Genomic DNA, 17,942 nt, shown 5'->3' with positions numbered 1-17,942 from the left:
TGATTTATGCATGAGGATTCCTGTATCCCTCTGGGCTATAACTTTCTACAGCCTTTCTCCATTTAAATAATATTTAGCTCCTCTATACTTCCAGTTGAAATGCTCAGCCTCACATTATATTTTGTCTGCCAAGTTTTTGCTTCCTCACTCAACCTGTCTATATCCCTCTGCAGACATTTTGTATCATCCTCACCTTCCCACCTATTTTTGTGTCATACATAACTTTGGCTAAAGTACATTCAATTTCCTCATCGAATGTCTCTATTTTCTTTTATAGTTTTATTGCTTATCCAGGTTTCTGTGGTGTAACATCTTACGTGTTTTTTCTTTGTTACAATCTTGAGTTTTCTTGTTAACACTAAATTACTTCAGAATTTCTCAATTGTTCTTTTAATTTCAGAATTTCACCTGACGTAGTCTGAAAACAGTTGTTCATAAATAGCCAAACATGTCTGCCTGCACTTGTTTCAGTGTTATACAATTCACTTCAGTCTTCATTCTAGTTTCTTCTAATGTATTCCTTCCAGCAGCCTTCGTTTTTGACTTGTTGACTATTCTTAACTGCTAGATTTTAATTGATCTATGATCATTTGTAATGCCTGGTGTAGTAATGAGCACAAAACAAACACCAATCCCACCTAGACAGCTGTTGGACTCAATATTTTATATACTCTAACAGTTAGTGCACTTCAGAAACATGCATGATTGGTTTGAAAGCACTTTTCAATATTTGGGGGCAGTGCTTATTCATTTCTTTTGCTCTTTCTCAGGATGCGGGTGCCACTGGCTATGCCAGCATTCATTGCCAATTTCTAAGCACTCTTGAGAAGATGGTGTTGCACCACTTCTTGAACCGCTGCAGTTCTAATGTAGGCACGTTAACTGTGCTGTCAGAGAGGGAGTTCCAACATGTTTTGACACAGTGACACGAAAAGAATGGCAACATGTTTAAGTTGGGATGGTTTGTGGCTTGGAGGAGAACCTCAGGTTAGGGGTGTTTCCATAAATCAGCTGCCACTGTCCTTCTAGATAGCAGAGATCACAGGTTTCAAAGGTGTTGTTGAGGGAGCTACAATGCATCTTGTATATAGTACTTGTTGCTGCCACTGTGTATTAATGGTAGAGGAGATGAGTAGTGTATGGAATGCCAATCATGTGGACTGCTTTGACTCAGATGATGATGAGCTTCTTGAGTGTTGTTGAAGCTGCTCCTGTCCAAGCAATGGAGAGTATTCCATCACACTTCTTACTTGTACATTGCAGATGATTGGCAGGTATTGTAGAAACGGCAGGTGAGTTACTTTCCATAGAACTCTCAACCTCTGACCTGCTCTTGTAGCTCTCATGGTCATTGCCTGACTCTTGTGTGGCATGACTGACTATAACAGCAGTCAGAGGCTAGGAATACTGCCGGAACTCACCTCCTGACTCCCCAAAACCTGTCCATCATCTACAGGGCACAAGAATATGATGGAATACTCCCCACTTACCTGGAAGAGTGCAGCTCCAACAACATTCTAGAAGTTTGACACCATCCAGGACAAGACAGCCCATTTGATTGGCACCAAATCCATCCCCTCCACTACCGACGCTCAGTAGCTGAAGTGTGTACTATCTCCAAGATACATTGCAGAAATCCACCAAAAACCCTTAGACAGCACTTTCCAAAACCCACAACCACTTCTAGTTAGAAGGACAAGGGCACCCCCTACCTGCAAGATCCCCTCCAAGCTACTCACCATCCTGACTTGGAAACATATTGCCGGTCCTTTGCTGTTGCTGGGTCTAAATCCTAGAATTCCCTCCCTCAGTGCATGGACTGCAGTGGTTCAAGATGGCAGCTCACCAACACCTACTCAAGGGCAGTTAGGGACAGGATGTTTCTGGCTCCTGAAATCTGCACTGAAGCAGGGTTGATTCTCTGCCTTGATGGTATTGGTGGAGTTTTGGACAACGTAACTGGCCTGAAGATTACATACAGATTGTGATTGAACACAGATCTGCTGCGGCTCATGGATTAGCAGTTTTGGTTTTCCAGACTGGTTTGAAATCTATCCCATTCAGCATATAAGTAGTGTCACTCAACATGATGCATTCTATCGTCAGTTTGAACTTGCTGTTTCTACAAGAACTGTGTGGTGGTCACATCTATCAGTAATGTCACGGACAGGTGTACCTGCAACATTTTGGTGAGAATAAGGTCCGGTGGGTTTTGAATCTCAATGTACCACCACCATGACCATTAGAAGTTAGTCAGCTTGGTCAGTAGAGGTATTACTGAGCCATGCTTAGTGATGGACATTGAAACCTCTCCCCAGCACAATGTAGATTCTGTGCCCTTGGTATGGTCAGTGCTTTTTCCAAGTGTGTGTTCAGCATGGAGGAGAATTGATATATAAGCTAAGGGAGTTCTGTGGTTAGTAATCTGCAGGTTTCCTACCCATGTTTGATGTAATACCATGAGACTTCACAGGGTCCGGAGTCAATGCATATGGACCCAACTATCTACTGACCAAAAAATGTCATGACATCACCAGTGGGTCAGGACATATCCTGGGACAGTGATGATGGTATGTGGGACATTCACTGTAAGGTGTGATTTAGTGAATGTGACAATATTAGGCTGTTGCTTAACTAAATGCAAATCCTTTCTTTTTCGAACAAGAAAAATCTGAAAGACATAGTTCCTTACTATGAAATTAATTCCTTCAGTCATCTATATTTTCAGTGTGTTTTGGTATTCACTATTAATGTGTAACTTTTCTTTTAACATGAAATAGGTAAGCAAGTTTGCACACCATCAAGAAGATTTGCAGTCCGAGCAATCTCCAGTGTTTAATCCAGGACCATCATCATTCTCTGGTGGCAGAAATGGCCAGTGTGATATGAAGCAGGAACTATACTGAAGCATCCATTACCCATTGTATTGGAGGAAGTTAAAATTAAATTCGTGGATCACTAAAAGTACTTAGATTTCCATATTGCATGTTTAGATTTAGCAAAAGGGAATGGAGATTTGCGCATTAGAAAACAAAAAGGTTTTGGTGTCTGGCACATAATTATTTTCTGGAATATAGATCTTTAACTGTTATTGAGACCAATCTGTCCTTTAAAATGCTCTTCAGTCACTTGGATAAGTAACATTACTCTGTGAAGTGTTTCATATTACTCATTTCAAATGGTGAGGAACTATGGAATGGTAATTTAAAGTGTAGGGCATTACATAAATAAATATAATAATCACCACTGAACCTCATTAGGAATCGGATAAATTATTTTTAACCGGAAGGTGGTGAGAATTTGGGACTTATTCCCACGTGGAGTGTTCGGAGTGAATAGGGTAGATGCATTTAAGGGGAAGCTGGAGAGATAGTTGAGAAAGAAAGGAATAGAAAATAGGGTGAAGTAAGTGGAATGGAAGGAGGCTGGGTGCAGTGGCCAGTTCTGAATATCTATAAAATGTATGTAATCTAATCCCTTTCATTGGAGATATTTTGTTATATTTATAAAGTCATATAGCATGGAAACAGACCCTTTGATCCAACTCTTCCATGCTGACCAGACATCACCTAGCCGCATTTGCCAATAGTTGGCCCATATCCTTTTAAATCCTTCCTATTCATCTACCCATTCAGCTTCTTTTTAAATGTTGTAATTGTACCAGCTTCCGCCACTTCCTTTGACAGCTTATTGCATACATGCATCACCCTCTGCATGAAAAAGTTACCGCTCAGGTCATTTTTAAATCTTTCCCCTCTCAGCGTAAACCTATGCCCTCTAGTTTTGAACTCCTTCACCTTATGAAAAAGACCTTGGCTATTCACCCTATCAATGCCCCTCATGATTTTGTAAACCTCTATAAGATCACCTCTCTTCCTCTGACGCTCCAAGGAAAAACGCCCCAGTTTATTCAGCCTCCCCCTAAAATTCAAACCTTCCAGTTCTAGCAACATCCTTGTAAATCTTTTCTGCACCCTCTCAAGTTTAATAGCATACTTCCTCTAAAAGGGCAACCAGAATTGTACACAGTATTCTAAATGTGGCTTCACCAATGTCTTGTACATCCATAACATGGCATCCCAACTCCTGTGCTCAATGCACTGACCAATGAAGGCAAGCATCCCAGATGCCTTCTTCACCATCCTGTCTACCTGCAATTCTACTTTTATAAAAAACTGTTTTTCTGCACACCTCGGTCTCTCTATTCAACAACACATCCCCAGGGCTCTACATTAACTGTATATGTCCTGCCCTAGTTAGCAATTTGAGGAATGTCATTCAGTTATTCTATGCCAAAGATGTAGAGTTTGACCTGGTTTCTAATTATAATATATCTGCCACTAGCCAATCTTGATCTGTGTGAGAAGTGCCCTTATGGCCTCAGCCATTCTAAGGAATAGAGAGTGGATTCTTATGCAGGATAGAGGATGTATAAACTAAGTGGACTTCCTCACAAATGATGGTGGACCAATCTGATTAGATTAGTAATCTAATCTGCCTTCACACCCCGCTCCAATTCTCTGTTAATAATAAATGGTCTCCTGCATTGTGTAGAATTTGTACCTAAAAAATGATTTCATGATATAAATGGATGCAGTCTAAATGAATGAACCAAACAATCTCATTAAAGACAGTAATAAATGAAAAATCAAAAAAAATAGAAACCTAGCTAATCCATAATTCAGTGGAATCCCAAGAGTTAGAAATATCTCTTTGGGCTTGAGACAACATCCACAGATGTTATCTTGCAAAACTGTCCTTCAAGAGGACAATCTAGCTTCCATTTATGGAAAATGTTCCTAAATTAATCCCACAACCTACATTGAGAGAGAAGTATCAAAAGCTCTCTCCTTTACTTCCCAATTTCCACTATAATGAAGCTACCATGTACAAACTCATGGTGCCCATTGCACTAAACTGCCAGCCCAGGTCTTCATAACCTCTTCCAAATGCTGTCAAATTCTATTTCTGGATCATCATTCAATCTCATGAAAGGCAGTGTTAAAATAAATCTTCATTTCACACAAGAATGGACAATACTGTACTAGTGAAAAAAATGACAAAGCTTTCTATTTCTATTTGATGTACTACAAACTCGTAATTTATTTAATAATTTGGCTTCCATTATTTGTAAGGACATAGTGTTTCAATTTGACTAAGTTTTTGCAACTGTCAATCCATTGCTTTTCAACAATTTAATACAAGGTTTATCTGTAAAACAATTATGATTAGAGATTATTTTTAAAGCTGATGTGTGCAGGGCTGTGAGGAAGGAAGAGGGCTGATGGACCAAGTGGGATAATTCCTTCAATGATGTGGCACAAACAGAGTGGTCATTTTGTATTATTTAATAACATTATGCGATCAATCATGTAATAAACACTGGTAACAGTTGGATTGAAGTTCAACAACTGACACTGTATTTGTACAAGCTGAGAGGTCTTTTTCTAACCTATTAATAGTAGATTTGTGTTTTCACAAGCTGAATTAAATACATCTTTAATTCGTTTGAGCAGTCCCATTATTCTGATTAACATAATCTGATTTTGTGAAACAGTATTCTGTAGAACAAAAATTGTAAGATGTTAGGATTTCTGTTTATTTTTAACTTCCCAACAATCATATACCAGCTTTGCAGTAACTGTGTCTTCAATGGCCATGCCTAGAAGAAATTAACACAAAAGAAAAGTGCTTTAGCAGTCAAAGCTTCATTTAAGCAATAGAAGTGACTGGCTTGATGAAGATTTTCTACAATAGAATATCCATTCCTGTGCTCATTCAGATTATACCAAAAGTACAGGCAGTTCTGCTGGATCTTTCTGAAATTTAAAAAGAGGGTTTTGCAGCAGTCTTACCCTTTTCTACTAAGTTACACACAACAGCAAAGCCTTTTGTTCACTCCCACAGGCTGTACTGATTCATTGACTTCAGGGCACATACAGTGTAAAACAGGCAAGCAACACCGTCCCCAATTGCCAGTAATCCATGCTACAAATGTGAGAGAGACTGGGTGAGGACAGTCAGACTTAGTGGTGGTGCTAAGTGAATAATGACAGATTCTTGACTGAGAAGGAAGTTAAAAAATATTGGGGACATGACAGGAATGTGGTATTTAAGCCATAATCAGATCAGCTCTGACTGTATTAAATGGCAAAGCAGGTATGAGGGGATGATTAGCCTAGTTCTGCTTCTGATTCCTATGTTTGTATGCTGCAGCATACAATGACTTACTGATACTCACTGACACACAAGAAAATCATAAATTTTGAGGGCAAATAGTCTGTGAAATGGGAACTCAAAAAGCAATCAGAGTGGAAATAAAACTGGTGTTACACAGCAATGTATGGGACAATCCAAAACTGGAGCTATTCTGCATTCTCTGGGTCAATATATGAAGCAAAATTTCAGCATTTGACCCACAAAACATAGTGTTAAAATGGACTCTCTAGAGCTGGATTGACCGGATTGTGATATGATTCAGTGAGTTATTTATCCTTTAACAACAAATGTAAGAATTAAACCAATCCTATAACTGAATAAAATATATCTAAAAGCTGGGTTTGTTTTGCACTCAATTAGAAACTGTACTGAACCTTTCATAACAACACAGAGCAGTGGGATTCCACTGAATTATGGATTAGCTAGGTTTCTATTTTTTTTGATTTTTCATTTATTACTGTCTTTAATGAGATTGTTTGGTTCATTCATTTAGACTGCATCCATTCAGAGCAGTGAATGAGGAGCTTTGTCCTGTCATCAGCTACATTAATAATGGCTTATTTGTTCTCACCCAATGATTTGAAAACTGTGGTCCTGTCACGCACAACAGGTTTGGTTCCTTTCACCACTTCTCCCAGTTCTGCAAAGATTTCAGCCTGTGAGATAAATTGAAAAACGCTTTGTTAAATTACAGTACTCTACTCTTTGTTCCAGGAACTTGTCAACAAATATTTTTACAATTAGAGATTGTTTATAGCTTAAATTGGAAGAACTGTTAAATCAGCTGTTAAACAAGAGGCAAATGACAAGCAGGTCTATGCTTGACTTAATCAGGATTCTAAATTATTAAAATTTAACCATCAGTATCAAAACATTGGTGCAATAATATATTACTATAATTGCCCCCTTTTTTCAACCTATTGTTTTATTTTCATGCCTGTACAATTTTATTTCCTTATCCTTTGCAGGTCCCATGCTGAAGTGGTATTTTTTTTTACATGTGAACCTCAACAATTAAACCTATTTGACTTTGGTGTGCATCACCATCCTTCTCATTCACTGGTAACACACACCCCCTTTCTATTGATGGAAAGATGTGGAGGGGGAAGCAACATGTAATTCGTAATCAGGAGCACATACCCTGGTTGTGTTTCCCTTTTTCAAAGCAAAGGTACTTAGGCCAGAACCAACATCACTAATAATACCCTCACCACACCCCACCCACTACACAACAGGATTAGACAATTACCACAATCCTTGATGTCACAAGGAATTAAGGGCTACGGGGAGAATGCTGGTAAGTGGAGTTGTAATGCCCATCAGCCATGATTGAATGGTGGAGTGGACTCGATGGGCCGAATGGCCTTACTGCCACTCCTATGTCTTATGGTCTTACAAGCTTCCTGGTCCTTTTAAATCAGTAAATTCATAGCAAGTTAGTGGAGCTTCTCTGAAAATTTCTGCAGAATGTAATGATGGGTGATCAAAGACATGGAATTATGAAAAGCAGAATTAAGAAGTGGATTCAACCTTAAAAATTATTTCTATGGCCACAGAATTGAGCAAGGAGGAGGATGAATTCGGGGTGACCTCAGCTGGAGATCCTTAAACAGAGAGCTGGAAGGGTAAAGGACAGGAACAATGAACTGACTACTGTTGTTTAAGCTTCAGAGGAGCAAGGGGACTAGGAATTAGTCAAAGGTTAGATAAGCTTATTTTATGGTCTAGATTATTTTATGAGAAAAGATCAGACAGGTTGGGCCTGCATTTCTTTGTGTTTAGAAGAATGAGAGGTGACTTTTTTTTTTAATTCTTTGCTCCTGAGGTGTGAGTATCTCTGCCGATCCCTCAATGTCCTAGTGAAGCTGCATTGTTGAATCAGATCAGCTATAACCCTACCAAATGGTGGAACAGGCTCAAGAGGCTGACTGGTCTGAGCCTGTTTCTAATTCACATGTCTGAGTATTTATGTGTGCAATAACTTCAAACACTGATTAACAGACAAAGTCAAATGAAATGCATTACACCCGAGAGGATGACATCTCCTGACTCTCTAATGGCTCCTTCTCTGCTATCCACATACAGGACAGCATTCTTCATGAGTCCATCATCCAGCTCCCTCCAATCTGGTCGACAAGCTCCAACAGCTGAAAGATTAAATGGTGTATCACAAACACACATTAGAGAAAATTTTCTCCTCCCCTCTAGACCATCGCCAGACTGCAGGTTCAAGGTCCAATTCAGAGATTTGAGAGCTAGCCCATGGTGAAAATCGGTGTCTCACTGAGGGAGTGCTAAACTGATGCAGGGACAGTACAGAGGGACCACTGCATGAACTGAACATTTAGTAGTACGGGAATGTTGCACTGTCGGAAGGGCAGGCCTGAGGGTGTGCTGTACAGCCGGAGAGACCATTAAACTGAGCCTTGGTTCAAATAGATGTCAGAATTCCTAAAGCCCATTTCAAGGAGAGCAGTGAGTTGTCACAGGTCAACATCAGTTTAACTTGCCACTGATTTGTGGGATCTCTCTGTGCACAGGTTTTGCTTCTGTCGTTAACCTACAATGGAACAGCAACCAGATTTCATAAAGGCTTCGCTGGATAAAAAGCAAGTTGGAATGTCCTCAGGATATGAGAGAGAGATGAGAAGTGGGAACAGATAAAAATGAACAGTAGGAGGTGCTAGAAGTTCTGAATCCAGTGAATCAATTTGGACCACACAACATTTGCACAGCCAGAATCCTAGGATTGAGCTAATTGCTCTCCTGATGAGGTCTAATGTTTTAAAGCCCCTTCATCCCCAAGTTAGTGTAAAATTTATTTACATAATGCTTTTGCAGCATCCACCAAACCTTCAGTATAGATTCTTGACACACTGATTCCAATTACAACGTAATGATTTTCCAGCAATTCTCACACCACAAGTCCAGTCATTATGACATACCATTAACATGTGCTCCAGGCTTTACCCATTCTCCAAACAGGATGGGCTCTGTTGCCATGGTGACTGTTATCACTACATCAGCATCAAGAACAGCTTCCTTTGCTGAAGCACAAATTGTCACTGGTCCCCCAACTGTTTTCGCAAACTTTTCAACTCGTTCTCGAGTTCGGCTCCACACCTTTACCTGGGATCAAATCATTGAGAGATGAGTTACTTTAATTTAAAATGTCGCAGATAAATAAAGATTTGAGATATTGGCAAACATTTCCATCACAGCAATGAAGCCAAGAGGAGATTTAACCAAAATTGTTAAAATAACAACGAGAAAGGTTATTTCCTCCAAAGGTACTACAAAGTACAATCTGATGATGGTCAGATTGTGTGTTTTTGGTGATGCTGACTGAAGGATAAGTATAAAGGATAGACAGAATAATTCCCTTGATCTTTAAAGTAGTTGTCATTTGATGTTACATTCCCCTAAAGGGACAGATAGGGTCTTCACTGCAGTGGCTTTGAATTTCGTGTTCAATTCTCCGTACTTCGGCTTGAATGTATGACCTTCTATCTGTATTGCTGTCTAAGCCACACGGAGGACTGCTGGGTCACAAAATGCTATGCCTTAGGGCAGGATTCAGGCAGAGTCTGTAGTAACTTTTGTGGGTGATCTGGATGAAGGTTTGAAGCCGAGGGAGACATGGGATTATGAGAAGTCAATACAGCAAAGGGAATTGGCTTTGGATCTTCAGCACTGACATGGTGGAACAGAATGGGCCTGTTGTGCATTTAACGTTGACAGACCCTTAGTTGTTTTTATATATTTTGTTTTGGAAGGCTGAATGCTGGTACCGTGCAATTCAAAAGTATAAAAAAAGCTTTAATCTGGTCATTAGCAGATTGTACTTTGTGGAACCATTGGAGGAAATAATCTTTCTCATTGTTATTTTAACAATCTTGTCTTCATTGCTGTGGTGATAATGCTTTCCAATATCTCAAGTCTTTATTTATCAGCAACATTTTAAAAAGTTACATTACCTCTACCCCGACAACAGAATAAACAGGTACATACAAATAAAAAGGGAAGGCTGCATCTTTGTTCATTGGATTGCACAGAACGAATGAGTGATTGGTTTGTGAGCCAGTATCTGGTGAAAATTGTCATTGTTAACACCTTCATATCCTGCAAGATGAGGAATCAAAATTCCCCAATTTAAAAATATTAGAGCTTCGAGTCTCCATTTATACGTGAGAAACATTTGTACAGTTCACTTCAGAAGACTATCCCACACAATCCCGGATTTGGCTGGCTTCCCTTCTCACTTATAACAATAACAGAGGTGACATAGTGGCTCAATGGTTAACACTGCTGCCTCACAGCACGAGGGACCCGGGTTTGATTTCAACCTCGGGCGACTGTGTGGAATTTGCACATTCTCCCATATCTGCTTGGGTTTCCTCTGGGTGCTCCAGTTTCCTCCCACAGTCCAAAGATGTGCAGGTCAGGTGGATTGGCCATGGGCAATACAGGATTACAGGGATAGGGTAAGGGGGTGGGTCTGGGTGGGATGCTCTTCAGAGGGTCGGTGTGAACTTGATGGGTTGAATGGCCTGCTTCCACACTTTAGGGTTTCTATGATTCCAAATTTTGGCTATGCAGATGTTAGGGGAAAAGTACAGGGAGAATCCTTGTCTCCTCAGGTCCTGCCAGGAGCCATGTAATATGTGACATAGGTGGATGGTGGGCAGCAGTCTCCTTCTCCTTTCTGACTGCTGTTTTACAAAACACAGAGATTTGTCAAGCAAGATCTACACTGATATCTTAATGAGCTAATGATAAAGGGAATTCAATTCTGTGAGTTTATTCATCAAAATTCCCACAAGGGAGCCTTAATATATCAGGTAAAGTGAACAATCTGAGATCAATAGACCTTTGCAGCTGGTGAATGACATGAAAGCATATGGAGTCAAGGGAGGTGGCTGGAGTTTGGATAATAATCAGCCAAGACAGTACTGAATAGCAGACTAGGCTCAATGGGCTGAATGGCCTCCTCCTGTTTCTACATATACATACATACACACACATACACAAAAAATTATAGAGACAACAAAATAGGCAGAACTTGTGGAGGTACCTGCTTGAATGGAAACATTTTGGTGAAGATTTCATAGTGACTGACAGCCTCTGGTCCAGCTCCCAGAATACATAATACATCCAGGTTCTTAGGTTTGAGGTACTAGATAAAAAATCAACAAAAATGAAACTTAGAGGAAGAATCTGAGAAAAAATATCAGAGAGTCAAATGTGCCAACCTCTGAGACTGACATATGAACTTAAGCGGGTCTGTCCCTCGGGTTTGTGTTTGGTTCTACATCTATCATTATGTTGAGAGAGTAACGGTTTACTGCCTTATGTGGCTGAACCACTCTGCAAACAGACTTTAAAGTTACATGATGATTAATCAGGTAAACATGGCAGCCACTATGCACACAGCAAGATCCCACAAAACACAATATGATGAAACATTCCATCATGTTTCAAGTGCTTTGGGATACTAGATATTTTGATGTGGTGCCATTTGCTGGGTGAATGTTAATCAAGAGGACTGGGAGAATCTGTCTTCCTCACCTTTGAGATTTTTGTGGGTTCCTTAAGACCCAGCAGGGAGCTAAGACTTTGGTTTAATGCTTCGTCTCAATTTGACATATAGATTGAACATTGTCATCATCTCCAAGTTAGAGCTGACCCCTACTGCTCTTTATATTTTCTGAGAGATTTGATGGTTAAAAGTGATTAAATTGAAATGAATAACTTGTGAGCTTCTGTTGAGGGGGAATTGTCCCTCCTGGTTTGCGCAGTTGAGAAAGCTCCAGATCCATCACTGGTCTTTGTTGTATTCACTGATTTCTGTCTTCCTGCCATCAGCAAAGTAAATTATCCTTAACACTAATGAGTTAGAGAGAAAAAACTTCAGCCACACTTGTTGCTCCTGAACCCCACATAACAATAGCAAATAGTTTACACTGATGGTGCTACATAAATACAATCTCAAGGCACTTGAAACACTGTTGAACAATATTTGACACTGAGCTACATTAGAATATATTAGGACAGACGATCAAAGTTTGGCCAGAGTTTAGTTTAGAAAAGTATTTGAAAGGAAAGGAGAGAAGCAGAGCAGTTTAGGAAGGGGCATCCAAAGAGGAGTGTCTGGAAAGTTAAATGCATGACTACCAATACAGTAGCACTTAAACTCAGAGATACACAGGAGGTCAGAGTCAGGGGTGTGCTGAGATCTTGGATGATCTCGGATTTGGAAATAAGAATGAGAATTCAAAGCTCAATTGATGGAGGTTACCACAGCCTGGTAATGAGCTCAGAGGTGGACAGCATGTAATCAAATGAGAAAGTGCTAGGTGGAAACTCCTCCAAATAATTCCTGCTTCTGTCCAATCAAGTCTCAACTGCAAAAGCTCATGGATGGCCTTTCCACCTGGACACTAATTGAGACTTTTAAGTGGGAGATTGATGTCCACTTCAGGACCTCACCATACAGGTACCAGTATGGTCTTCAGTCAGCAGTGAGCAGGGAGTTGCCACTTCAGGATCTGTTGGGTTCGGCTGTGGGAATCCAGGGTGAGGAATTACTCATTCATAGAAACTCTGCTTGATTGAAGGACTCAGCATTACGGGAAGGGGTCTGCTGAGAGCCATCCCTCACCTCTCCTTCTCAACCTCTCCCTCTTCTAGCAGCTGATCCCTCTCTGCAAACCCCACCTGACTGTCACTCATCAATGACCTGGGTCCCTTACAGCCTTCCCCATTGAATTACATGCTACATGTGGTGTCAGCACCTAATCAACTAGCAGACAAAGTAATAAAAGCAGAAACAGTGGAAAAGACTGATCAAGAAAGAGAGAGAGACAGACAGACAGGCAGTGGAAGAGAGAGAGAGAAAATGAGGCAGAAGCCATGAAAGTTTCCACTTAAAGACAGTCAGTTGAATGTTATCTAATTTGAATTTATTTAAAATTTCTGTCATTCCAGTGGTTTATTTAATTTTGCAAGTTATATCAATTGGAAATGCACTATTCTGCACAATTGGTGTAGTTTGAGGGCCATGGCTTCAAATCTCATTTGTGGCAATTCAGGGTAAATTTATCTGGACTCCAAAGGTTACATTGTAAGGAGTTGTTTTACCTGGAATTTAGAAGGTTGAGGAGTGATTTGATTAATGTTTTCACGTTGTTAATAGATGCAGACAGATTAGATTGATAGAATTTTTTTTCTCTTGGTTATCTGATATGAGACCAATGGTTAATTTTAATTTTGAGATTGATAGGTGTTTGTTGACTGAAGGTATTAAGACATATAGAGCAGCACAGGTGGGTACGTGGATCTCGTTGGATGGTAGGGCTTGAGGGGCTAAATGGCCTCGCTAGTTCCTATACTCCATTAGATGTTGAATGATTGTCTCCCCCATGGATTCACAGTCCAGTACAACATACTGTCAGGAGATCAGAAAAGAAACTGAGTCCCTCCACTGGAAGAAAAAACATCATTCCTATCTCTTATGTGTGATTTTGCCCCACATTGAACAACAATATACTACCTTGGTTGCAATGGCAGAAACTGCAGCAGTTCTCTTTTCAGTGATCACTCTTCCATCCATCACCTTCAGAAACAATGCAGAGAAAAATTAATCACCCTACAACAGATGATACATAGCATGCAGTCCTCACTATCTACACTCCAGTTTTCCATCCACAGTTTTTGTGGAAATAAAACTCTTGCTTCATCTCCCATTAATATCAAATTTATCCTGACTGTCTCAAGACATAGGGTCACAGAGACATAGAGATCTACAGCAAAGAAAAAGGCCCTTCATCCCATCACGCCCGTGCTCATCAAAAACTACTACCCAGATATTCTAATCCTAGTCACTACCAGCATCCAAGGAAAACGTAGTTTAATTTGTTTTGGATTCATCTTTATGCTACCTAACATGCAAGATCAAGCCCGCGGTACTTCATTTTCCATTCCCTATTATGGTGGATCCTTTGCCTTCGGAGTACAAATGGAGGTTATGTTGTCTTACAGATTATTGTCAGAGACTTAAAGCTTTAAATTTAAAAAAAAATTAAAGAGCAAGTGGTGTTCCTAAATAGTCACACTCTTCACTTCGTGTGAACAACTGGGTAGCTTAGTAAGCTGACTAACAGTCTGACGAATTGTTAATGATCAGCCTTATATCAGCCAATGAGAAATTATCCAATTTCAAGGGAAGGTTCAGGATTTCTAAAGTCTGTAAAATTATTTGGGGCATGCTCCTACAATCACATTGTAACACTTGGACTGGAGACACACAGCAAATACATACTGCCTTTAAGATGCCATTGCTTGGGTCAAACAGCAGCACTGTTGCATGATGAGAGCTGGAGGCAGAGCTGCTGACTTGGTAAAATCTGACAAGTTTTGTTACCAAGGCATCATCCTTTGCACTGTATGCTGGCATCACGCCTAAAAAACTGAGCAATATGCAAACATTAGTTCAACAGGAAAATACATAAACAAGATGAATATTTACATAGTGGAAAAATTGTACTAGTTTCCACAATTACAACAAAAAGCTGCACAAATTATTGCCTATTAAATAACATATGGAATGAATTGCCAGAGGAAGTGGTGGAAGCTGGTACAATTATAGCAGTTAAAAAGCAGCTGGTGGGTACACGAATAGGAAGGGATTAGAGGGATATGGACCAAATACTGGCAAGTGGGTCTTCATTAATTTAGGATAATATGGTCACCATGGGTGAGTTGGACTGAAGGGTCTGTCTCCGTGCTGTACATCTGTATGACTCTGTCCAACTCCAAAATGTTCCAAGGAATTTACCAGTAGTATGGAGTGGGGACAGGGCAGGAGGAAGAAATGGGGTAAAGAAACAAAGTCAAAGGTGAGGTGGAGGGATTTTCACTTGTTGCTGGATAAGAAAAATTCCATAAGGTTACCTCACTACAATAAAATATAAAAAATACTGATGAAACACAAGTCAGGAGTGTGATGGAATACTCTCCACTGGCCTGGGTGACTGCAGCTCCAACAACACTCAAAGTTTAATAACACCAACACAAAGCAGCCCACTTAATTAACACTTTATCCATCACTTTTAACTTTTGTTCGTTCTACCACTAACATGCAGTGGCAGAAGTATGTGCCATCTACAAGATGCACCACAACAATTATCAAGTCTCAAGTGACAGCACCTTCAAAGTCCATGACCATTGCCAATGAGAAGGACAAGGGCAGATGATCGAAACTCCACTGCAAGTTTCCCTTCGAATCACAATCACAGTGACTACGAACTATATCACGGTTCCTTCACAGTCAATGAGTCAAAATCTTGGAACTTACTCTTGAACCGCACTGTGGGGGTCCCTTACTACTTGATGGCAGTATCCAAGAAGGCACTGGTCTCTAGGGATGGGTAATAAATACTGGCCTTGTTAGGGGCTTTCTCACCACATGGAAGATTAATAACGTGCAGCATCATCTGTGTGCATTGGACCCTGTCTAATAAACTGATTGCTAGGGGCCCTCTTGTGGGGCAGAAGTCACTCCCTACCACTGACTAAGGGACCCTGGTCAAGCACCACCTTACTCCAGAGGTGTGCAACAATATCTGATACAGGTTGATTAGGAAAATTGGTTAAATCAAAAATAAACTGGTTGCTTACATGTCTTAAGTTTCACTTGCAATCACCTCTCCCTTGAGATGTGACTGAAAATGAGGGAAAACACATACAGGACTTTTTTTTTAAAGCCTGGATTTTCCTGTCTGACAAAAAATCTCAACACGTCAGCCAGCATCTTTGGAGAGAAACACAGTTCGGGTTTCGAGTCGCCTTCCATCGGTTCTGAGGTAAAAATCACACACCAGGTTCTGAGTTAGACTTTGATAAACAGGTAATTAGCAATAAATCTAATCCCTTCCTCCACACAAACGCTGCCCGGCCCTGTTGAGTTTTGTTTTGGTTCTTATTTCACATTTCCAGCCTTCTCTGTATTTTAAAGATCCCGGTCGGGATTGGACAATTGCCAGCGTGTTATCAAGAAGCTAAAGTTGCTGACGCTAACAAACTAAAGTGCGAGTGAACTGGAGGAATGACCTCCCGCTCTCCTCCTGCAAGCCGGGCGCCCTGGTGGCCGGAGGAGAGGGGCGGGGGCTGGGATTTGAACCATCTCTGCTTCAGGCTTCTCACCCGTTGTACTTGGCCACGGGCACCGTGCTGCGGACCGGCTGTTCCACTCCGCCGTCTTCACTCGAGAAATTGGCCAGAGCTCTCTCCAGCACCGGGATCAGCTCCGAGTCCAGAAGGAGTTCCTCAATCTCCCCGGATCCGATGTAGGTCAGTTTGTCGGCCATTCTGAGGGGGCAGCCCAGCTTTTCAGGGGCTGGGTGGGGTGGGGGGACGGCTGTTGATATTTGCAGTCTGGACAGCCAAGCTCTGTTCACTGAGAGAGACTCAGTGATCCCATCAAATATTAACTTTAAGACAAATGCTCCCAGAGTCTGCCACCTAGCGAACAGCAATCAGTGAAGCTTCGGGATTGACTCGTTACATTATTTAAAAAGAACTTTACAAATTATTCACTTTTATAAATAAAAAGCTATGAAAAGCAGGAACGTTCTGTAAGCATTCGCTGATACATAAATCCCAACTCCTGTAGCCACGTGGTATGTGAAATTTGATGGCTGTATTTATTTCAAGGTTAGAGTGGTGCTGGAAGAGCACAGCAGGTCAGGTAATATCCAAGGGCCAGGAGAATCAACGTTCCAGGTAAACGTCCTTCATCAGGAATGAGGCTGGACCAGGGGGGAGGAGAGATAAATGGGAGGGGGGTGGGGCTGGGGATAAGGTAGCTGAGAGTGCAATAGGTGGATGGAGGTGAGGGTAAAGGTGATAGATCGGAGAGAGAGTGGAGTGGATAGGTGGGAAGGAAGATGGGCAGATGGGACAGGTCATGAGGACAGTGCTGAACTGAAAGGCTGGAGCTGGGGTAAGGTGGGAGGAGGGGAAATGAGGAAACTGGTGAAGTCCACATTGATGCCAGGGGATTGGAGGGTCCTGAGGCGGAAGATGGTGCATTCTTCCTCCAGCAGGGGATCAATAAATGACATGTGTGGAAGTTCAGGTGAAATTTTATGGATGGAGAAGGCTCCTTTGGGGCCATTTGTTGTATCCATTGCTCCCGATGTGGTCTCCTCTACATTGGAGAGACCGGACACCTTCTCGCAGAGCACTTCAGAGAACATCTCCAGGACACCCGCAACAATCAACCCCACCATCCCATGGCTGAACATTTCAACTCCCCCTCCCACTCTGCTGAGGACATGCTGGTTCCTGATGAAGGGCTCCTGCCAAAAACATCGATTTTCCTGCTCCTCGGGTGCTGCCTGACCTGCTGTGCATCTCCAGCACCCCTCTAATCTTGACTGTCAACTCTAGCATTTGCAGTCCTCACTTTCACTTGGTCCTGGGCTTCCTCCATCACCATTCCCTAACTACCTAATACCTGGAGGAAGAATGCCTCATCTTCCACCTTGGGACCCTCCAACCCCATGGCATCAATGTGGACTTCACCAGTTTCCTCATTTCCTCTCCCCCCACCTTACTTCAGTTCCAGCCTTCCAGCTCAGCATGACCTGTCGCACCTGCCAATCTAACCCCTCCCATCTGACCTAACACCTTTACCTCCACTCCCATCCACCTATTGCACT

At 41.3% G+C, this 17,942-nt stretch overlaps 2 protein-coding genes across 2 annotated transcripts in view; one reads left to right on the top strand and one right to left on the bottom strand.

The window, feature by feature from the left end:
• Positions 1–5,333: 5,333 nt before the first annotated feature.
• On the bottom strand, positions 5,334–16,718 carry crym (crystallin, mu). The gene is made up of 8 exons (XM_060840616.1): positions 16,423–16,718; positions 14,540–14,687; positions 13,772–13,834; positions 11,294–11,395; positions 9,165–9,348; positions 8,245–8,366; positions 6,791–6,875; positions 5,334–5,662 (listed from the first exon to the last, which is right to left on the bottom strand). The coding sequence occupies exons 1-8, from the start codon at positions 16,584–16,586 to the stop codon at positions 5,586–5,588; spliced, it is 945 nt and encodes a 314-aa protein (XP_060696599.1). The 5' UTR covers positions 16,587–16,718; the 3' UTR covers positions 5,334–5,585.
• Positions 16,424–17,942, top strand: part of si:ch211-256e16.3 (kelch-like protein 3) — a 45,097-nt gene continuing 43,578 nt past the window's right edge. Inside the window, exon 1 of the mRNA XM_060840612.1 lies at positions 16,424–16,569. The gene's annotated coding sequence lies outside the window, so the exon portion shown is untranslated. The remainder of the gene's footprint in view (positions 16,570–17,942) is intronic.

The sequence above is a fragment of the Hemiscyllium ocellatum genome, chromosome 20 (assembly GCF_020745735.1).
Source record: "Hemiscyllium ocellatum isolate sHemOce1 chromosome 20, sHemOce1.pat.X.cur, whole genome shotgun sequence".
In the NCBI taxonomy this organism is placed as follows: domain Eukaryota; kingdom Metazoa; phylum Chordata; class Chondrichthyes; order Orectolobiformes; family Hemiscylliidae; genus Hemiscyllium; species Hemiscyllium ocellatum.
The sequence above is the reverse complement of the archived record's forward strand: the minus strand, read 5'-3'. Positions and strand labels throughout refer to the sequence as shown.

Bases quoted from the DNA above. Each gene is read 5' to 3' on its own strand.
- crym (XM_060840616.1), bottom strand. From the start codon at position 16,586: ATGGCCGACAAACTGACCTACATCGGATCCGGGGAGATTGAGGAACTC. The intron at 8,367-9,164 runs GTATGTCATAAT...TTAATCTTTCAG, and splicing joins GCCTGGAGCACATGTTAATG to CTGTTGGAGCTTGTCGACCA. The intron at 5,663-6,790 runs GTGAGAACAAAT...AATTTCTTCTAG, and splicing joins CACAGTTTTCAAATCATTGG to GCATGGCCATTGAAGACACA.